Source organism: Scyliorhinus torazame, chromosome 1 (genome assembly GCF_047496885.1).
Source record: "Scyliorhinus torazame isolate Kashiwa2021f chromosome 1, sScyTor2.1, whole genome shotgun sequence".
NCBI lineage: Eukaryota > Metazoa > Chordata > Chondrichthyes > Carcharhiniformes > Scyliorhinidae > Scyliorhinus > Scyliorhinus torazame.
In genome coordinates this window covers 164918798-164937917 of record NC_092707.1, presented here as the reverse complement: position 1 = coordinate 164937917, position 19120 = coordinate 164918798, and the positions used below count along the sequence as shown (strand labels likewise).

Sequence of the window (19120 nt, the reverse complement as noted above, 5' to 3'; positions counted from 1 at the left end):
GGTCCTTAGCGGTCACTGACCTTGGCAGTTGGGCTCTCTGAGTAAAGGGAGTGGTGCCGATCAGTCTGTGGCTGTATCGGTTTCTTGAGTGCAGTCCTATTGTTCTGGGGAAATGGGCCATTAGAATGCAAACGAGCGGGGGTTTCGATCAGGTCTAGCTACCTGCATTTCAAATACACAGAAGCTCTGTATCAGTCTGAGTCCTGGGTTGGCCATAATTCTCATGGTCCTTTGCAGGTGGCCATCTCAGATGGCAGACTTGGGGAGAATGTTCAAACTCCACACAGACAGTGACCCAGGGCTGGGATCGAACCCAGGTCCTCAGTGGCGTAGGCAGCAGTGTGTCACCTGCTGCCCTTTTTTACAATGTCGCCATGAATATTCAAACATTTTCATTTATGACTTCCGTACTTTCAACAAATGTAATGTGTTGGTTAAGTTTCTGTACAATTAAATTAAAGAAGTTTAATTCTGGAATGTATTTAATTTGTTACGGCTGTAGTCTTTTTTCGGTTAATGCCACCCAAGTTCACCATTATTCCTTCTGAGATCACAGTCACAATTTAAGCTGAGTGGCATCTATCCGAATTCACAAATGTGTTTCCCACCTCCTTGAGATCACTGTCACCATTTAATCAGTCTCTGCCAAAATCCACAGGAATTATAGCCAGCTTGTCTCCACTTTCATTATCCCCAAGAAAAAAGGCAAGCTTTTCATTCCTGAAAGCAAGTGCCACAAGACTAAGATGAAAGCAAATTAATGCCAGTATCTGAAAAAAAAGCAGAAAATGATGGACAATCTCAGCAGGTCTGACAGCGTCTGTGGCAAGCAGCTCTGACAAAGAGTCATCCAGACTCGAAGTGTTCGCTCTGTTCTCTCTCCACAGATGCTGTCAGACCTGCTGAGATTGTCCATCATTTTATGTTTTGCCATAAGACTAAACCAATTATGAGAGCTCCACCATCAATGATAGATCATGCAACCCTCCTCAAAGATGTCACCATTGTGTGTGGACACCACAAACATTCACAAAGCTGTTGCTATTCTCCTTAGTCTGGCCCAGAAAAATATATAACTAAATTCAACGTGACTCCTTTGCTTGCCTATCGACCCTCTCGCCTCATCCTACATGACTTATTTAAAAAGTCACCCCAGTCCCAGAGGACATTCTACCCTTTGAGAGCTGACTGGCGGTGATTTAAACTGAGGGCCATCACACCTCAGGCGAAGGGCAAGTTTGAGAAGGCAGAGCCTTCATGGACATGGATAACCTCAGCCACTACAGGAATTGAACCCATGCTGTTGCGTCACTCCACATCACGAGCTAGCTGTCTAAACAACAGAGCTAACTGACCCTCAAGCAGCCTATATGCAAGCCTTCACTTGCTTAACCACACCATCCTCCTCCAAAGTCTCTTCACCATTGCTAGCTGGGCACCATTGCACTCGCCTGGTTCCATTTGTGTCTTTCCAGTCGAAAACTGCTTCCTCGCCTACTTCTCTGTCGTCCACCCCGAACATAAGCTCTCCATAGAATATTTGCTTTGGTAAGCGAGTGCCAGGCAATCTGGCTACCTGACCAGCCCAACTCAGTTGTGACTGTCTCAATGTCGCATGGATGCTTGGCAGGCCAGCTCATGTGAGCACCTCAGTATCTGGTATTTTGTGCAGCCATCTGATCTTCAGGAGCTTCCGAAGACAGCGCAGGTGAAAGTAGTTGAACTTCTTGGAATGAGGCTGGTGCACAGTCCAAGTCTCTCGTGCGTAAAACAGTGGGTGGGACTATTCCTCTATAGACCTTCAGTTTGGTGGGCAGAATTACTTATTTTCATTCCCAGACTGATGGACGAAGTCTGCCAAAGGCTACACTTGTTTTGGCAGTTCTTGCATGTCATCAATATAGACAGTTCCTGTGAAGAACCTTGGGAGATTTCAGTATCTTAAAGGTGCTATGTAAATACAACTTGTTGTTGCTGTGAGAGGCAAAGAGCTGCATTTTTAAAATTCTAAGATACTAATTTGATGGTGGCAGCTAGACAATCTGTTCATTGTGTAGCTTGGCAACTGATGTACGATACCTAGAATATCATTAGGTGGGAGAAGACTTTGATTTTTAAGTTCCTGACATCAATCAGCTAGTTTAAGGCATCTTTCCTGCACACATATTCTATATCGTCATCCCAGAAATGACAGCTGTCTCTCACCTGTGATTAATCCTGTTAGAATGCTCATTGCCATGGTAATAAGCATAGCCATTTGCCAGTAGTCAGCATGCTGTCTGAAAACAAAAAAAAATCCACAAAGCTTAAAATTGTGCCAAAAAGAAAACTACAGGTGCACATTTTACAGGTCTGCAGTGTCAGTGGGGGAGTCTAACCCACCAGCAGCACAAATTGGTCACTCAGGTGCACAATATTAAAATTAATGCAGAGAAAATGGTGAATGGCACAATACCTGCATTTCCTAATTGTGGACTTGTAAAGTTACATTTAGAAGATCGCAAGAAGCATGAAAATCCTGACTACAAAACAGTCGCTATTTCTTTGTAAAATGCAGAATGTTATGTGGCACGGCGACACAGTGGTTAGCACTGCTGCCTCACAGCGCCAGAGACCCGGGTTTGATTCCGGCCTTCAGGATCTGAGTGGGTGGAGTTTGCATGTTCTCCCCATTTCTGCGTGGGTTTCTTCCGGATGCTCCGCTTTCCTCCTACAGTCCAAAGATGTGCAGGTTAGATAGATGGGCCATGTTAAAATTGCCCCTTAGTGTACAATGAGTTCCAGATTAGGTGGGGTTACAGGGTTGCGAGGATAGGGCGGGGGAGTGGGCCTATATAGGTGCTCTTTCGGAGGGTTGGTGCAGACCTGATGGGCTGAATGGCCTCCTTCTGCACTGTAGGGATTTTATGAAATGTTTCTATGAGATGAGTGGGCAGCACGGTAGCCTTGTGGATAGCACAATTGCTTCACAGCTCCAGGGTCCCAGGTTCGATTCCAGCTTGGGTCACTGTCTGTGCGGAGTCTGCACATCCTCCCCGTGTGTGCGTGGGTTTCCTCCGGGTGCTCCGGTTTCCTCCCACAGTCCAAAGATGTGCAGGTGAGGTGGATTGGCCATGATAAATTGCCCTTAGTGTCCAAAATTGCCCTTAGTGTTGGGTGGGGTTACTGGGTTATGGGGATAGGGTGGTGGTGTTGACCTTGGGTAGGGTGCTCTTTCCAAGAGCCGGTGCAGACTCGATGGGCCGAATGGCCTCCTTCTGCACTGTAAATTCTATCTATGAATGACCAATAAGAATGGGAGAATTACCAGCACCGACTCAAATACAACCTCTTTCTGGGTCAATGGCGGGGAGAAATTCAATGTCAGCACTGGTCAAGGTGCTTGGGGATATATATATATAGCAAAGCTCCCTTTAACTCTGCTATAGCAATATATCATAACCCAAACCTCAGGAGAGCCGCATACGCCATTCTTTTCTGTTTTTCATACCAGCAAAGCTGAATTTAAGGGCCATAAAGCAAATCCACTTGTACCTTACATCCAAATGTACGTTGAAGGATTAGCAACACTAGATTTCCTGCTGCTAAAGCCCTGCACATCCCCAAAGACAACTGTGTATTTGGAGGGAATAGATGCTTGCCAACTGGCTTAGCACCTTATTAACTCACTGAACACAGCTTGTTCAGAGTGAGGCAAATTAATGATGTCCTCCTACCTTCCTGTAAAGCTAGAACTTTTCTGCTAGGGCAGAAATCCAAAGGTTTTGGGATCAAATGGGAAGTGGGGTCACTTACAGAGAAGTGGGAGATGAATGAATTTGTTCATTAAAAGTACCCTAAACCCTGTCACAATGATTGACATGCTTACTTGCATCAGTCTACAAGCACCTTCATCACAATCTGCATAAAATGAGGGCTTAATTTTGACCCATTCTAAAAGTAGAAATGGCCAATTTTTCACCATGACTTTACAGAAAAAGGAGAGAACTGGAAAAAGAAATGGAAGATTCCCTCAACTTAAGGGCAAACTAGACTAAAAGAAAATGTGGGGAAAATATAAAATGAGAGAGGAGTTTTACAGCACAAAAGAGGCCCTTTGATCCACCATGTCAGTACCGGCCACCAAGCACCTATCTGTTATAGTCCCATTTACCAGCACTTGGTCCGTATGCTATGGCGTTACAGGTGTTCATCTAAATGCTTCTTCAATGTTGTGACGGTTCCCGCCTCTACCACCCTTTCAGGCAGTGAGTTCCTGACTCCCACCACCATCTAGGTGAAATGGTTTCTCCTCAAATCCCCTCTAAACATCCTTTAAACCTTTGTCCTCTGGTTATTGGCCCCCTATCTGTGCCCCTTATAATTTTATTCACCTCAATCAGCTCCCCCTTCAGCCTTCTCTGCTCTAAGGAGAACAACCCCAGCCTAACCAGCCTCTCTTCATTGCTGAAACGCTCCAACCCAGGCAGCATCCTGGTGAATCTCTGCTGCACCCTCTATAGAGAACAGAAGTTGTTGAAAATGAAAGCAAAATTTCACTTATAAAGCAACTCATCATACCAATGTGAAAATTACGTTGTGAATTAGGAGCTCAAAAATACTTACTGCCTTTATATGATTAACCCTTGATTAAAATGTTGGACAAAATCATTTTGTGTGAATGTCTTACATGTTTGGATGCTTATAATGCACAGCAAAAGGCCTCAGGCATTTCATTTAGCGCAGAGTTTGAAAAGATACCTGTCCACAGAAGGCACTGAAAGTAGAGCGATGTACACTATGCCTCCTATGATTCCGGGTAATCCATGAGTATATAAAACACCACAAGTATCGTGCAGGTCTAAATATAATTCCAATGCGCCCTAGAAAATATATTAAGTTGTTAGATATTGTCAAACAAGTGATGCAACCAGGAATATTTTAGAGTACTCTGAATAAGGCAGACACAAATAAAAATTGACAAATGCATGAGTCAATCTTGACAGTGGAAGCATGATTGGTTTGACAGTAAAAGCATAAAAAAATATATATCTTTTAAATCTTTTCTCCCTTCCTCCCCTGAACATGTTGATTCGTGCTGGTGCAGAGTTTCACATATGCCTGCAACCCTCTGATACATGATCCAACTACCCAGTTTTCACATGCAGGCTAGTGGATATCAGCAGGTAGCTCAACTTTGGAGGAGCAACAAGGAGCTGAGCATATGTCTACTTTCCACACTTGCGCACTCACCAATTCAAATCACTGGACATCAATCAGCAGTTGAAACATTGGCTGCAGTTTTTTTTCACTCTGTGTTGTTATAGCAGCTCAGTTTTGATGAGCCAGCTATCAGCGCAAACCAGAGATCAAACCTGGGATTTTGCAGTCTGCATGGATGAATGCATTATTACATTGGCATATGCTTACTGCAGTTGGCTTGCTTCGCTAGAGAACTTATGCAGCAGACCTTCTACAAACTGCCCTGATATCAAACTCAGAAAATTGGTTAAACCGTCTATTCCTGAATTTATGTGGGGCAGCCAGCCTGTAAGATCAGCCATAAAATCCCCACAGTGCTGAAGGAGACCATTTGCCCCATCGAGTCTGCACCGACCCTTTGAAAGAGTACCCTTCCTCAGCCTACTCCCCCGTCCTATCCCCATAACTCCACCTAAGCAACACATCTTTGGACACTGAGGGGCAATGTTTATCATGGCCAATCCACCTAACCTGCACATCTTTGAACTGTGGGAGGAAACCGGAGCACCCGAAGGAAACCCACGTAGACACGAGGAGAAAGCGCAAACTCCACACAGACCTCCTTTCTTCCGCAGCCCCGCAAGATCCGTCTGACATCTTCTTGCGGGGCAGACTCGGAGAGGACGGCAACCATGCATACGCGGGTTGGCGCCGGCCAACCCGTGCATGCGCGGGTGATGCCAGTTATGCGGCGCCGGCCGCGTCATGTATGCGGCGCCACCTTTACGTGGCGCCAAGGCCTGGCGCGTGTAAATGACGCAGCCTCGCTCCTAGCCCATTATCGGGCCCTGAATCGGTCGGGATAGGGGCCGTTTCACACCGTCATGAACCTCGACGCCGTTCACGATGGCGCGAACACTCTGCCTCCATTTCGGAGAATCCCGCCCCCTGCCTTTCGCTCTGGCTCCCTGCACTTTGTTACAGACACGCTCCTGCAGTAACCCTTGTGGCCACTGCAGAACTGTGTCTGGAGGGGCTGTGGAGAGCTGCCAGCCAATTTGATTGGCCGGAGGCTCCACAAGATGGGCCATCGGCCCGAGTGAGAATGGACGTCGCGCTTTATTGAGGGCCACGAAGAATTTAGCACGAGTTTGGAGAATCAAACAGAAGTAACTTTATTTCCACCAGCATGTACAAAATACCAGAGATTCACTACTGGTTCCCTCTCCAGCCGGTAACACACTGGCCAGCTCTATTTATACAGCTGAACTGCTAATGATGCCCCACCCCCCCCTCATTGAGGGAGCTCATATTCCTCAAGGATCATGGGGTAAACCATTGCCCCCAGCCAATAGGATCTGGCAGGTTATGACACCTGCCTTCTGCCAATCAATGTTCTTCAGAGCGTGAAGTGGCAGTGGACCTGTCAGAGACGGCAGGGATGGGCTCGGCCCCCGACATCCTAAAAATACAGGCCCTACAAAAATGACTGGATTTTACATGATCTTGTGCTGTAAATCATTGACTTCTGCAAACTACTGCTCTGACTGCAAATTTCCAATTGCTTCTGCATGTTTAATGTTTACCCTTGGTTTTTATATTTCAGATCATACCAGATCAAAGAAAAAGAACAGTAAATTAAAAGACATAGAATAACTAAGGTATGTACACAAACATGTTTTAGTTTCAATGTTTCTTTTTTCAGTATTACCTTCATGTATTTCATCCCGAGAGTAGAGATAACGCCAGCAATTAAGCCAATTATCATTGCGATGTAAGCATATGGTATCAGAGGAGCAGAGAGCCCAATAGCAACTCCTCCTGCCAATGTAGCACTGCGGATATGTGACTGTCGGGACACAATTGAACATTAGTGTAAAACACCACTTATTTCTGAACCGTTATTTTATACTCTTTCACCCCCCCCCCCCCCTCCCTCCCATGAAGCGGTGCGTCCTTTCGGGCGAATTCCGTCTATATATTGTTCAATTTAATTTTCCAACTGTGGCCACATGCTTGCCTTTCCTCCGTTTGCACGTTTATTCTTAAGCGTCTTCTACGCTGTGTAGAGAGCTTCCCCCAAACTCTAATGTTCTTCTCCGTTATCTCGAAATCTCTGGCTACTACCACACAATTATTTGTCTACTCTGCAATCTCGATGACTGTGAGTTGAACCGGGCATGTTCCTTCTTGATACCATGTCGCCACATTAGAGGGCGGAATTGATAGGAACGCAGCGCGCACCAGTGAGGTGGTAGCCTTGAAAGCACGTGTTGACATGCACAGACATATGGGGCCGAACAGCCACCGACAATGCTGTGATATTTTATTGCTTTATCAATGAGTGGGTTTGCACCAGAGCATGTTTGACTTCAGTGGAGAGAAGAAGGTAAGTACCAAGAGTTTGGATTTTATGGCCAAAAGTCAGGAGTCGTCCTAGATCGACCATTACTCAAATATACATGATGTGGAGATGCCGGCGTTGGACTGGGGTGAGCTCAGTAAGAAGTCTTACAACACCAGGTTAAAGTCCAACAGGTTTGTTTCAAACACTAGCTTTCGGAGCACTGCTTCCTCAGGTGAATGAAGAGGTATGTTCCAGAAACATATATAGAGACAAATTCAAAGATGCAAGACAATGCTTGGAATGCGAGCATTTGCAGTTAATTAAGTGTTCACAGATCCAGAGATAGGGGTAACCCCAGGTTAAAGAGGTGTGAATTGTCTCAAGCCAGGACAGTTGGTAGGATTTCGCAAGCCCAGGCCAGATGGTGGGGGATGAATGTAATGCGACATGAATCAGAGGTCCCGGTTGAGGCCGCACTCATGTGTGCGGAACTTGGCTATAAGTTTCTGCTCAGCAATTCTGCGCTGTCGCGCATCCTGAATGCTGCCTTGGAGAACGCTTACCCGGAGCTCAGAGGCTGAATGCCCTTGACTGCTGAAGTGTTCCCCGACTGGAAGGGAACATTCCTGCCTGGTGATTGTTGCACAATGTCCGTTCATTCGTTGTTGCAGCGTCTGCATGGTCTCACCAATGTACCACGCTTCGGGACATCCTTTCCTGCAGCGTATGAGGTAGACAACATTGGCGAGTCGCACGAGTATGTACCGCATATCTGGTGGGTGGTGTTCTCACGTGTAATGGTGGTATCCATGTCGATGATCTGGCACGTCTTGCAGAGATTGCCATGGCAGGATTGTGTGGTGTCGTGGTCGCTAGGCTGGGTAGTTTGCTGCAAACAATGGTTTGTTTGAGGTTGCGCGGTTGTTTGAATGCAAGTAGTGGGGGTGTGGGAATGACCTTGGCAAGATGTTCATCTTTATCGATGACGTGTTGAAGGCTGCGAAGAAGATGTCATAGTTTCTCCGCTCCGGGAAGGTACTGGACGACGAAGGGTACTCTGTCGGTTGTGTCCCATGTTTGTCTTCTGAGGAGGTCGGTGCGTTTTTTTTGCTGTGGTGCGTTGGAACTGTCGATCAATGAGTCGAGCGCGACTTCCGGGTGTGACAATGACCAGCTAAGTCGCACGTTTCGGCAGCTCCCGGTGGAACGGACTTTTGGGCTCTTTAAAGGAGCCCCAACGGCAATTTAAAAGGCCAAAAACACTGTGCGGTAAACTAGAAGGGAATCCCCCCGGACACGCATGGATAAAGGAGAGGATAGCAGCCGGATTGCGGAGGATCCTCTGGAGCAGCGGCAAGGAAGGCAAGCTCAAAGCAAGATGGCGTCGGAAGGTGGCCGTTTGTTATGGGGCCCAGACCAACAAGAGTTCCTGCGGCGCTGTGTGGAAGAGCTGAAAAAGGAATTGAAGAAGGCGTTGTTGGCCCCGATATTACAGGCGATTGAAGGGCTAAAGGAGGAGCAGAAGACTCAAGAGCAGGAGCTTCGGGTCATGAAGGCAAAGGCTGCTGAAAACGTAGATGAAATACAGGGCCTGGTGGTGAAGAGAGAGACGCACGAGGCGCAGCACAAAAGGTGTGTGGAAAGGCTGGAAGTACTGGAGAATAATTTGAGGAGGAAGAATTTAAGGGTTCTGTGTCTTCCCGAAGGCGTAGAAGGGGCGGACGTCGGGACATATGTGAGCACGATGCTTCACTCGCTAATGGGATCGGAGGCCCCGACGGGCCCTTTGGAGGTGGAGGAAGCTTATCGAGTTATGGCGCGAAGACCAAGGGCAGGAGAAATACCTCGAGCCATAGTGGTGAGGTTTCACCGCTATAATGAGAGAGATGGTCCTAAGATGGGCAAAGAAAACTCGGAGCTGCAGGTGGGAGAACGCGGTGATCCGCGTATACCAGGATTGGAGTGCGGAGGTGGCAAGAAGGAGGGCAAGTTTTAATCGGGCTAAGGCGGTGCTTCACAAAAAGAAGATCCAGTTTGGAATGTTACAACCGGCGAGATTGTGGGTCACACACCAAGGGAAGCACCACTACTTTGAGATGGCAGAAGAGGTGTGGACATTCATTGTGGACGAGAAGCTGGAATAGTCTGGCGAGAGAAAGAACTTTTTGGACAAAGTGGTGGGGTGATTATGTGGGGCGAGGAAAAAGGGGGGGGGGATGATTTCTCAGTTTGTTAATCTTGCGATCCTGTAACTTTTCTCTCTTCCCCATAATGGGGGGGGGGGGGGGGAAGTATGAGGAACTGTGGGCGCCGGTCATTAGGGGCGGGGCCGAGTGGGAAACGCGGGCTTTGTTCCCGCGCTATGGTAATTATGGCGGGAACAGGGACGCAGGAAGGAGGGGGCCTCGCACAGTGGGGGCCGAGGACAAGGGGGGAAGCCGAGGTCAGCCAGAGTTCGCTGACTTCTGGGAGCAACATGAGGGGTGCAATTACGCTAGGAAGGGATCTAGCGGAGGGGGGGAGGGGGGGTTAACTGGGTTGCTGCTGCTAAGGAGAAGGGGGAGCTGTTATGGGATGGGGTGGTCGAGGCGGGAGGGCGCCGTCGGGGGGATACACGGGTACGTGGGAACCGGGTGAGGAGCAGGGTTAAAAAAGGGGATGGTTAGTCGACAAGGGGGGGGGGGGGCTAAAGAGCCCCCCAACCCGGCTGATCACGTGGAACGTGAGAGGGCTGAATGGGCCGATTAAAAGGGCACGGGTACTCGCACACCTAAAGAAATTAAAGGCAGATGTGGTTATGTTGCAGGAGACGCATCTGAAACTGATAGACCAGGTCAGACTACGTAAAGGATGGGTGGGACAGGTGTTTAATTCGGGTTTGGATGCGAAGAACAGGGGGGTGGCTATCTTGGTGGGGAAACGGGTACTGTCTGAGGCAAAGACCATAGTGGCGGATAGTGGGGGTAGATATGTGATGGTGAGTGGCAGATTGCAAGGGGAGGCGGTGGTTCTGGTGAACGTATATGCCCCGAACTGGGATGGTGCAAATTTTATGAGGCGTATGTTGGGACGTATCCCGGACCTGGAGGCGGGAAAGTTGGTAATGGGGGGAGATTTCAATACGGTGCTTGATCCAGGGCTGGACCGATCGAGGTCCAGGTCCGGGAGGAGGCCGGCAGTGGCCAGGGTGCTCAAGGACTTCATGGAGCAGATGGGAGGGGTAGACCTCTGGAGATTTAGCAGGCCTAGGAGTAAGGAGTTCTCATTTTTCTCCCATGTCCACAAAGTATATTCACGGATAGACTTTTTTGTCTTGGGAAGGGCACTGATTCCGAAGGTGACAGGGACGGAATATACGGCCATAGCTATTTCGGACCACGCTCCACATTGGGTAGACCTGGAGGTAGGAGAGGAAAAAGAGCAGCACCCACTCTGGAGAATGGATATGGGCTTATTGGCGGATGAGGGGGTATGTTTAAGGGTGAGGGGGTGCATCGAAAGGTACTTGGAGCTTAATGACAATGGAGAGGTTCAGGTGGGAGTGGTCTGGGAGGCGTTGAAGGCGGTGGTTAGAGGGGAACTGATATCCATAAGGGCACATAAAGGGAAACAAGAGGGTAAAGAAAGGGAGCGATTGCTGAAAGAACTTTTGAGGGTGGACAGGCAATATGCGGAGGCACCGGAGGAGGGACTGTACAAGGAAAGACAAAGGCTACATGTGGAGTTTGACCTGCTGACCACGGGTAAGGCGGAGGCACAGTGGAGGAGGGCACAGGATGTACAGTATGAGTATGGAGAGAAGGCGAGTCGGCTACTGGCCCACCAATTGAGGAAGAGGGGAGCAGCGAGGGAGATAGGTGGGGTGAGAGATGAGGAGGGAGAGATGGAACGGGGAGCGGAGAGAGTGAACGGGGTGTTTAAGGCATTTTATGAGAGGTTGTATAAGGCTCAGCCCCCGGAAGGGAAGGAGGGAATGATGAGTTTCTTGGATCAGCTGGAATTCCCTAAGGTGGAGGAGCAGGAGAGGGTGGGACTGGGAGCACAGATTGAGATGGAGGAGGTGGTAAAAGGGATTGGGAGCATGCAGGCGGGGAAGGCCCCGGGACCGGACGGATTCCCGGTGGAATTTTATAGGAAGTATATGGACTTACTGGCCCTGCCTCTGATGAGAACCTTTAATGAGGTGAGGGAAAGGGGGCAGCTGCCCCCGACTATGTCGGGGGCAACGATATCGCTCCTTTTGAAGAAGGAAAAAGACCCGCTGCAGTGTGGGTCCTACAGGCCCATTTCCCTTTTAAATGTAGATGCTAAGCTCTTGGCCAAGGTGATGGCAACGAGGATAGAGGACTGTGTCCCCGGGGTGGTCCACGAGGATCAAACTGGGTTCGTTAAGGGGAGACAGCTGAACACGAACATACGGAGGTTGCTAGGGGTAATGATGATGCCCCCGCCAGAGGGGGAGGCGGAGATAGTGGTGGCGATGGACGCCGAGAAAGCATTCGACAGAGTGGAGTGGGATTATCTGTGGGAGGTGCTGAGGAGATTTGGTTTTGGAGAAGGGTATATCGGATGGGTACAGCTGCTGTATAGGGCCCCGGTGGCGAGCGTGGTCACGAACAGACCGAGGTCTGATTACTTCCATCTTCATAGAGGGACGAGGCAGGGGTATCCCCTGTCTCCGTTACTGTTTGCATTGGCGATTGTGCCCCTGGCCATAGCACTGAGGGGCTCCAGGAAGTGGAGGGGAGTGCTCAGGGGAGGAGAAGAACACCGGGTGTCCTTGTATGCAGATGATTTATTGCTGTATGTTGCGGACCCAGTGGAGGGGTGCCTGAGATAATGCAGACACTCAGGGAGTTTGGGGAATTTTCGGGGTACAAATTGAATATGGGTAAGAGTGAGCTGTTTGTGGTGCATCCGGGGGAGCAGAGCAGGGGAATAGATGACTTACCGCTGAGGAAGGTGACAAGAGAATTCCGGTACTTAGGGATTCAGATAGCCAGGAGTTGGGGAACCTTACACCGGCTTAATCTAACAAGATTGGTGGAACAGATGGAGGAGGATTTTAAGAGATGGGACATGATGCCCCTGTCACTGGTGGGTAGGGTGCAGGCGATTAAAATGGTAGTCCTCCCGAGATTCCTCTTTGTGTTTCAGTGCCTTCCGGTGATGGTCACGAAGGCTTTTTTCAAGAGAATTGAGAAAAGTGTCATGAGTTTTGTGTGGGCCGGGAAGACCCCGAGAGTGAGGAGGGGGTTCTTGCAGCGCAGCAGGGATGGGAGGGCTGGCACTACCGAGCCTAAGTGAATACTACTGGGCCGCCAATATCTCAATGGTGTGTAAGTGGATGGGAGAAGGGGAGGGAGCGGCGTGGAAGAGATTGGAGATGGCGTCCTGCAAGGGAACCAGCCTACAAGCAATGGTGACGGCGCCGTTGCCATTCTCCCTGAAGAAATACACCACAAGTCCAGTGGTGGTGGCAACACTAAAAATTTGGGGGCAGTGGAGACGACATAGGGGAAGGACGGGAGCCTCGGTGCGGTTCCCGATAAGAAATAACCATAGGTTTGTCCCGGGGAGAATGGATGGGGGATTTGGAGCATGGCAAAGAGCTGGGGTTGTGCAACTGAGAGATCTGTTCGTAGACGGGACGTTTGCGAGTCTGGGAGCGCTGACGGAAAAATATGGGTTGCCCCAAGGGAATGCATTTCGGTACATGCAACTGAGGGCTTTCGCGAGGCAACAGGTGAGGGAATTCCCGCAGCTCCCGACGCAGGAGGTCCAGGATAGAGTGATCTCGGGGACATGGGTGGGGGATGGTAGGGTGTTGGATATATACAGGGAAATGAGGGATGAGGGGGAGATCATGGTGGATGAGTTGAAGGGGAAATGGGAAGAAGAGCTGGGGGAAGAGATTGAGGAGGGGCTGTGGGCTGATGCCCTACGTAGGGTAAACTCGTCGTCCTTGTGCGCCAGGCTAAGCCTGATACAATTCAAGGTTTTACACAGGGCGCATATGACCGGAGCACGGCTCAGTAAATTTTTTGGGGTAGAGGATAGGTGTGGGAGATGCTCGAGAAGCCCAGCAAACCACACACACATGTTCTGGTCATGACCGGCACTACAGGGGTTCTGGGTGGGGGTGGCAAAGGTGCTTTCGAAGGTGGTGGGGGTCCGGGTCGAGCCAAGCTGGGGGTTGGCTATATTCGGGGTTGCAGAAGAGCCGGGAGTGCAGGAGGCGAAAGACGCTGATGTCTTGGCCTTTGCGTCCCTAGTAGCCCGGCGAAGGATATTGCTTATGTGGAAGGAAGCCAAACCCCCAGGCGTGGAGACCTGGATAAATGACATGGCAGGGTTTATAAAACTAGAACGGATAAAGTTTGCACTAAGGGGTTTGGCTCAAGGGTTCACCAGGCGGTGGCAACCGTTCATTGACTACCTCGCAGAACGATAAAAGAAATGGGAAGGTAACAGCAGCAACCCAGGGGGGAGGGGGGGTGGTGGGGGGGAGGGCCCGGGTGGGTCCACAGGGGTGTTTTGTATAAATATTTGTACTAGGCTATGTATATTGGATTGTTTGATTTTATTTTGGAGAGTTATTATTTTTGATAGGGCAGTTGCCATTTAGTTTATATATTATTTATTTATTTGTTAAAACAGGCCACTGTTATTTATACTGTTTTACTGTTGTAAAAAGGAAAACCTTTGTATTGTTTTGTTTGGCCAAAGAAAATCAGAATAAAATATATTTTAAAAAAAAATAAAAAAATGAGTCGAGCGCCATATCCCGTTCGTACGCGGGCATCTTTCAGCATCTGTAGATGTCTGTTATGCTCCTCCTCGTCTGAGCAGATCCTGTGTATACGGAGCGCTTGTCCATAGGGGATGGCTTCTTTAATGTGTTTAGGGTGGAAGCTGGAGAAGTGGAGCATCATGAGGTTATCCGTGGGTTTGCGGTAAAGCAAAGTGCTGAGGTGACCGTCCTTGATGGAGATGAGTGTGTCCAAGAATGCAACTGATTTTGGAGAGTAGTCCATGGTGAGTCTGATGGTGGGATGGAACTTATTGATATCATCGTGTAGTCATTTCAGTGATTCTTCGCCGTGGGTCCAAAGGAAAAAAATGTCATTGATGTATCTGGTGTATAACGTCGGTTGAAGGTCCTGTGCGGTGAGGAGGTCCTGTTCAAACTTGTGCATGAAAATGTTGGCATATTATGGTGCGAATCTGGTCCCCATTGCTGTTCAGTGTGTCTGGATGAAGAACTTGTTGTCGACGGTGAAGATGTTGTGATCCAGAATGAAGCGGATGAGTTGCAGAATTGCATCTGGTGATTGGCAGTTGTCGGTGTTGAGTACTGATGCTGTTGCAGCAATGCCGTCGTCATGGGGGATGCTGGTGTAGAGTGCCGAGACGTTCATTGTGACGAGGAATGTTCCTGGTTGAACTGGTCCATGGGTGCTGAGTTTCTGGAAGAAGTCCGTCATGTCGCGACAGAAGCTGGGTGTACCTTGTACGATGGGTTTCAAGATGCCCTCAATGTAGCCAGAGAGGTTCTCACACAGGGTCCCATTGCCTGAAACGATAGGACGGCCTGGTGTGTTGGCCTTGTGTATTTTCGGGAGGCAGTAGAGATCTCCAATGCGGGGAGTACGTGGGATGAGAGCACGTAGGGTGCTCTGAAGGTCTGGATCCAAGGTCTTGATCAGTCTGTTGAGTTGGCAGATGTGGCAAATATACATGGTATTGTATTCCACACCTCTCCTTTGGGATAAGTTTTCACCTACTCTGAATGAGTTCTTTTTAATTTGAAGACTCACTCTGTGTAAGAAAAATGATCAGGAATTAATATTAATTGAAAATCTGGAGATAGGTTCTGCCCCATTTACCACAGCTCTGCTCCTGAAACCCTTCCTATTTCCACTCCAAAATAGGAGCGAGACTTTTCTTATATTTCTTCTTGACAACTTTCTTTCATTTGCAGAAGGCATTGCCTCCTTGCAGGAGTACAGTTCCAAAGACACCAGGTGCTCTCTGGTACCTAAACCAAATTCTTTATGTATGAGTTTCGACACATGAGTGTGAGCAAGCTGTTTAAACACAGGAGACATTCCACCCAGCCTGGATCTTGCCCTCACACAACATCCTGACTTCAGGTGGGTGATGCCGGATAGCAATCAGCAGCAGGTACTTTGATCAATTGCTTCAAACCCAATGCAGAGGCACCAGAACCAATTCTAGGACCTTTAATGTCCTCCTGGCAACAATTGAAGAATCATAGAACCACTACAGTGCAGCGGGAGGCCATTTGGTGATTGAGTCTGCACCGACCCTCTGAAAGAGCGCCTTACCTAGGCCCCCACCCCACCCGATCCCCGTAACCCAGTAACCTCACCTAACCCTTTGGACACTAAGGGGCAATTTTAGCATGGCCAATCCATCTAACCAGCACGTCTTTGGACTGTGGGAGGAAAATGGAGCACCCGGAGGAAACCCACGCCGACACGAGGAGAATGTTCAAACTCTACATAACAGTCACTCAAGGCCGGAATCGAATTAACTCAGCGCAGAGAAAGAATCAAAGGTATGACCAAACATCGCCTGTGTGGCTCAGCTAATCATTGGCCGCTATTCTCCGACCGTTGGGATTCCCTGTTTTCGCTGACAGCGCACCCCCGCCCGCGGTTTTCCCGGTGGTGTGGTGTGGCTTCGATGGTTCCAATGGCAAGGGCCGGGAGTTTAGAAACCTGCCACTTGCGAACGGCATGCCACCGAGAAATATGTAGCTCGGGGACCAGAGAATCCAGTCCCTTATCTCAACCTGCTGTGCCATTTGAGGAATCTATTTTATTTTTATACTGTGGAGGAGGGGGATAAAAACAAAATTGAGCCTGTGTGTGACATTAGAAAATTGCCGCGCAATACCCAACTCAATTCAAGAGCAACTGAAACTGATGCAAAACCCAATTTGGTCTTTTGATTTCTTTCAATGTCACTCTTTAAATAAGTTTAGAAATAAAAATGTTATTCAGCTTACACAAAGAGCAATGGCCAACAGTGGAGATTGAAAAGGAAGACAGAATCTGAAGAGTTAGGTAGGGTAATATTTCAAGTCAGATCCTTCCTCGGAACCAGATGGTGACCAATCTTTATCCTTCAGATGGTTTCAAGTTCATGTTATTCATGTACTGCATGTTTTTTTGTTTCAAAGAATGGCGTGGAAAACAATTCTAATTGTGTTTATGTATCTAATAAGATGCCAGTGTAATCGAAATTTATATAAAAATAGCTTGAAAAGCAGGCGTGCTGCAATGACTGGAGCACAGCCTTTCAAATAAAACATGAAAATGAATTTGCTCCCTGTCCCAGGGACAAGAATGTCCTGCTTTGGTCGAACTTAAGCAACTAAACTTTTGTGAATAAACAATACAAGTTTGTTGTATCTTGGCATTGTAATAACATACTTGTCTCCAACAAGTACATTGTTCATACAGTTCACCTGAGTCGCAAGTCTGTTTAACACTGAATGAATTGCATGCTTATCACAAAAGTTGAAAGAAGATCTATTATTTAAGCAGTGTTTTAATGGTATATATATTTCACTTTGAGTGAATAATGAAGCATTGTAATCCCACTCAGGATCATTGTTTACAACCCAGAATAATAGCTTGGTAACAGTAGAACAGTAATTATATGGAGGAAGCAGGGTAGCTGTCACTGCTAGAAATCTGATAAACACAATTAAGTGAAGTGGATAAAAAGTATTCTATTACCATGTCTATTTTTCCTTTATCATGGACCTGACTGGATATTGCAAACACTGCAACAGTGCAAGCAGCCAAGGCATAGTAGGTGTTGAAAACAGCCTTCTCCCTATTCGTATCAAGAAGTGCTGCATTAAAACTGGGCCAGAACATCCACAGAAAGATAGTACCTGTGGACAAGAGGAAGAGTTTTAGTCAATATACTTAGATCTGCAAGATGTCGGTATTGTATGGAAAAAGCACAAAGAACAATTGTAAATACATATTTTAATTTTATCTATTTATGAAAAACCTTTCACAACATATCAGGGCAGCACGGTAGCATTGTGGATAGCACAATTGCTTCACAGCTCCAGGGTCCCAGGTTCGATTCCGGCTTGGGTCACTGTCTGTGCGGAGTCTGCACATCCTCCCCGTGTGTGCGTGGGTTTCCTCCGGGTGCTCCGGTTCCCTCCCACAGTCCAAAGATGTGCGGGTTAGGTGGATTGGTCATGATAAATTGCCCTTAGTGTCCAAAATTGCCCTTTGTGTTGGGTGGGGTTACTGGGTTATGGGGATAGGTTGGAGGTGCTGAACTTGGGTAGGGTGCTCTTTCCAAGAGCAAGTGCAGACTCGATGGGCCGAATGGCCTCCTTCGGCACTGTAAATTCTATGATATTATTGCAAAGGGAATGTCATACACTTCTTTCTGGATTTCCTGAAAAAGTGATCCATCTGTTTGATTGGCTGTTTCTTTGACTTATAAAAATACTACTTTTTTTTAAAGACACTTAACAATGTTTTTCCTTTTTTAAGTGTTGAAAAAAAGTTAGAAACATGCATCAGCAAAATCAAACCTGGGGTTCTAAACTCTTACTAGTACAGAGTATTCTTTCTAACCAGTTCCACCAGACAAGCAGATGTGAATCACCTTCAGATGAAATGTTAGCCTGAGGTCCCATCTGCCTGTTCTAGTGATTTAGGGGATATGTTAAACATCGGACTGCGGGCCACCTTCCCGTACCTGGATAACGTCACCATCTGCGGCCACGACCAGCAGGATCACGACGCTAACCTTTCCAAATTCCTCCACACCGCTAAACTCCTCAATCTAACCTACAACAAGGAGAAGTGCATGTTCAGCACAAACCGATTAGTCATCCTCGGCTATGTGGTCCAGAACGGAGTGCTAGGGCCTGATCCCGATCGCATGCGCCCCTTCATGGAGCTCCCCCTTCCCCACTGCCCAAAGGCCCTCAAACGATGCCAGGGCTTCTTCTCGTACTACGCCCAGTGGGTCCCTAACTATGCGGACAAGGCCCGCCCACTCATTCACTACACCGTTTTCCCCCTGACGGCCGAGGCTCACCAGGCCTTCAACCGTATCAAGGCCGACATCGCCAAGGCCACGATGCACGCGGTCGACGAGACGCTCCCCTTCCAAGTCGAGAGCGATGCATCAGACATCGCTCTAGCTACCACCCTCAACCAGGCAGGCAGGCCCGTGGCATTCTTTTCCCGCACCCTCCAAACAGCGCTTCCAGCTCTTCCTCGAAGCCACAGACCGGAGGGCGCCTCGGATACCAGAAAGATTGCTCTTCTCCTCTCCACGGCCGGGGACCATGCCATCCACATTTTCAACTCTCTCACCTTTGCGGATGATGAAGATAAAACAAAGTTCAAGACGGTCCTCCTCAAGTTTGACACTCACTGCAGCGTAGAGGTGAATGAAAGTTTTGAGCGCTACGTGTTCCAGCAGCGTTTGCAGGGTAAGGATCCTTTCCAATCCTTTCTCACACACCTCCGCATGCTTGTGCAATCTTGCAGCTACGGGCCCACCTCCGACTCC

At 48.3% G+C, this 19120-nt stretch overlaps 1 protein-coding gene across 1 annotated transcript in view; it reads right to left on the bottom strand.

The window, feature by feature from the left end:
- rhd (Rh blood group, D antigen) overlaps positions 1–19120 on the bottom strand; it is an 81936-nt gene that overhangs the window by 24153 nt on the left and 38663 nt on the right. The window contains exons 5-8 of the mRNA XM_072501101.1: positions 17302–17462; positions 6893–7030; positions 4741–4862; positions 2206–2279 (exon numbers count right to left, since the gene is read on the bottom strand). Coding sequence (XP_072357202.1) covers positions 2206–2279; positions 4741–4862; positions 6893–7030; positions 17302–17462 — 495 coding nt within the window. The remainder of the gene's footprint in view (positions 1–2205; positions 2280–4740; positions 4863–6892; positions 7031–17301; positions 17463–19120) is intronic.